This window comes from Meleagris gallopavo (assembly GCF_000146605.3).
Source record: "Meleagris gallopavo isolate NT-WF06-2002-E0010 breed Aviagen turkey brand Nicholas breeding stock chromosome 4 unlocalized genomic scaffold, Turkey_5.1 Chr4_random_deg7180001684854, whole genome shotgun sequence".
In the NCBI taxonomy this organism is placed as follows: Eukaryota; Metazoa; Chordata; class Aves; order Galliformes; family Phasianidae; genus Meleagris; species Meleagris gallopavo.
Window position 1 is genome coordinate 1 of NW_011094993.1, and position 2272 is coordinate 2272.

The 2272-nt window shown below is 40.7% G+C and overlaps 1 protein-coding gene across 7 annotated transcripts; it reads right to left on the reverse strand.

Annotated features, from left to right (window-relative positions):
- Nucleotides 1-8: 8 nt before the first annotated feature.
- C4H4orf33 (chromosome 4 C4orf33 homolog) lies at nucleotides 9-1858 on the reverse strand. 7 transcript variants are annotated; one of them, XM_010726343.3, is made up of 4 exons: nucleotides 1479-1858; nucleotides 927-987; nucleotides 670-721; nucleotides 9-563 (listed from the first exon to the last, which is right to left on the reverse strand). In XM_010726343.3, the coding sequence occupies exons 1-4, from the start codon at nucleotides 1657-1659 to the stop codon at nucleotides 360-362; spliced, it is 498 nt and encodes a 165-aa protein (XP_010724645.1). In that variant the 5' UTR covers nucleotides 1660-1858; the 3' UTR covers nucleotides 9-359. The 7 variants fall into 7 exon arrangements, 1 of the variants encoding a protein (XP_010724645.1); XR_004162285.1 differs by lacking the exon at nucleotides 670-721 and having other exon boundaries at nucleotides 422-563; nucleotides 1307-1597; XR_004162282.1 differs by adding an exon at nucleotides 1307-1395 and having other exon boundaries at nucleotides 424-987; nucleotides 1479-1616.
- Between the last annotated feature and the right edge of the window lie 414 nt (nucleotides 1859-2272).

The following is a 2272-nucleotide window of genomic DNA, read 5'->3' on the forward strand; positions in this document are numbered from 1 at the left end:
TTAAGTCAGAGCCATCTGTAAGGCAAAAGAGATCCGCTGGATATTACTCTGGTACAATTAACATTAAATAGCACTTCAAGAAGTGCTGTAGGCAAGGAGAAAAAAGAACAAACCATCTATGATTTATATGAGAATGTGATAACAGATGCAAATTACATTGAATGCATCATTTGCTGTGCAGCTAGGGGATAACACAGAAATCAAGCACTAAAATTACTGCTATCTGGGAGTTCTTTACACAAACTACAGTGGATCTGGGCTGAACAGTATAGTTACAATATCAGTGGCACTCGGATTGGTGTCTTCTACGAGTATTCCAAGAAGAGTGCAAATATATTAGAGAAGAACTAATGTTATGCTTACAAATCTGGTTTCTGGCCTTCCTGAAGTTTGTGTCGAGGCACAGGATAAAGTGCTTCATATTTTCTGTGTTCTCCTGAGCCATGGATTGCAAAGGCATTGAACTTGTTAATGCCTGGTGGAAAATAACTCCAAGGAAGATGAGCTCTACCCTTCCAATTGGTTTCCGTTCTGGTCACATGGAATTCTAAGGGAAGTTCTTCCTGTTATACGTGGGGGGGAAACAAAATGCTATTTATCTTTTAATCAACCAACAGGTATCCAAAAACAGTTAGGTTCTGTATGTTACGAATGCCCTTGACCACTTACTTTCCACACTCTCCTTTCGCCAGAAAGCAGCAACAGTAAGTGTTGTCCATGGCTGTCAAAAATCAGTGCCACAACTTTCATAACATGATGCCAAGTTTAGTGTATTTATCTGCCACAACAATATACATCCTCCATAGTGAAGTCATTCCCGTACCCTACACTGCCTAAACTGCATAACACACCACGCGTACACTTTACGAGCATTACAACAAGGAACACAAATTGCATTCACAACTTCTTAAGCAAGCTGTACTTACGGACAAAGTTCAACTTCTAGATACTGTTCACTTCCGTCACTCAAGAAAAATGCTTCTACAACTTAAAGAGACAAGCTGTCAACATTTTAATTGTCAGTTTTGTTACATTCCAAGACTTTCACAATCTATTGTTTTCACAATGCTTTTTGGCCTGTGCTGTCCCTGAGTTTGACTAACTCTGTACATGCTACTGATGCTTTCTAATTCAAGAGCTGTGCTGTAATCCCAACCATGAGAGCTTTTTTAAAGGCTATCAACATGAAGACAACAACACAGTTCTATTTATTGACCGTTCACTTTGCTGTCGATTGTGTGATGAAAACCAGAGTCTCTCTCTTGATTCACCTTTATAGTTGAATACAACATGATGTTCATGTTACCTAAGAAGCTTTCTTAACCGTGGTGGTGGTGACAACCAAGTTTTTTTGCCAGCAGCCTTTTCCAGAGTGCTCAGGATGAACCAGAGAACCTTAAATAAAGACTAGGTTTATAAACTGCAATAAACATCAGCAACCTCACAAATCAGATACTTGCAGCAGAAGTTACACTTACCTTCATGGTCCCAGAGTTTTCTAAAGGGTTTCCCTGGAGCTCCAAGTGGCGCTGGAGGATCATTGAAGAAGGGAGCACTGACCTGCATTAGCAGTCCTGCATCATACGACTGAAGTGCAATTGCTGCTGGGTCGTGGCTCACAGGTAAACCATCCCACGTGTGCTCAATTCTTAACTCCATCTTAATATTCTGCAGAAGATAAATAAGAAAAGAAGTTCCTGTCAAAGCACACAGATACCATTCCGACACCAACTTCACTAAGAAAAAAAGTCTCGCAGCTAAGAAGGTGAAAAAATAAGCATAAAGCTCCCAGACATAACCAGAAAGAGTCAACTGATTCTTCCCAGTCCTATTTAGGAACAAAGAAAGACGGACTCTAGAACAAGCCACTGTTCTAAAAGCATTATCTCACAGCATCGTTGAGGTCGGAAAGGACCTCTGGAGATCATCCAGTCCATGCTGTTTGCTGGCAAAGCAGTGAGAAAGATGAGATAAATGGATATAAGAACCCAACACGGTGATGCGGGAGGCATAACGAAGATTTAAAGCGATACGTTAAGTGATCAGTTGACTGAAGACATCCAGTAAAAAGGTGAAGGCAAATACTGGATTATCAGCTCTGACAAGGTTATATGTAAATAAAGCGAAAACTAATTAAGCTTTTATGTCGACCTTTTTTTCTCTCCGTTACGCTGGACCAATTTCAGATGTGCTACGAGACATCTTGGATAGCTTTGGAAACCATGGAAGCCTCGAGTACCATTAACACCCCCGCAACTCAAGCAGCAAGCTT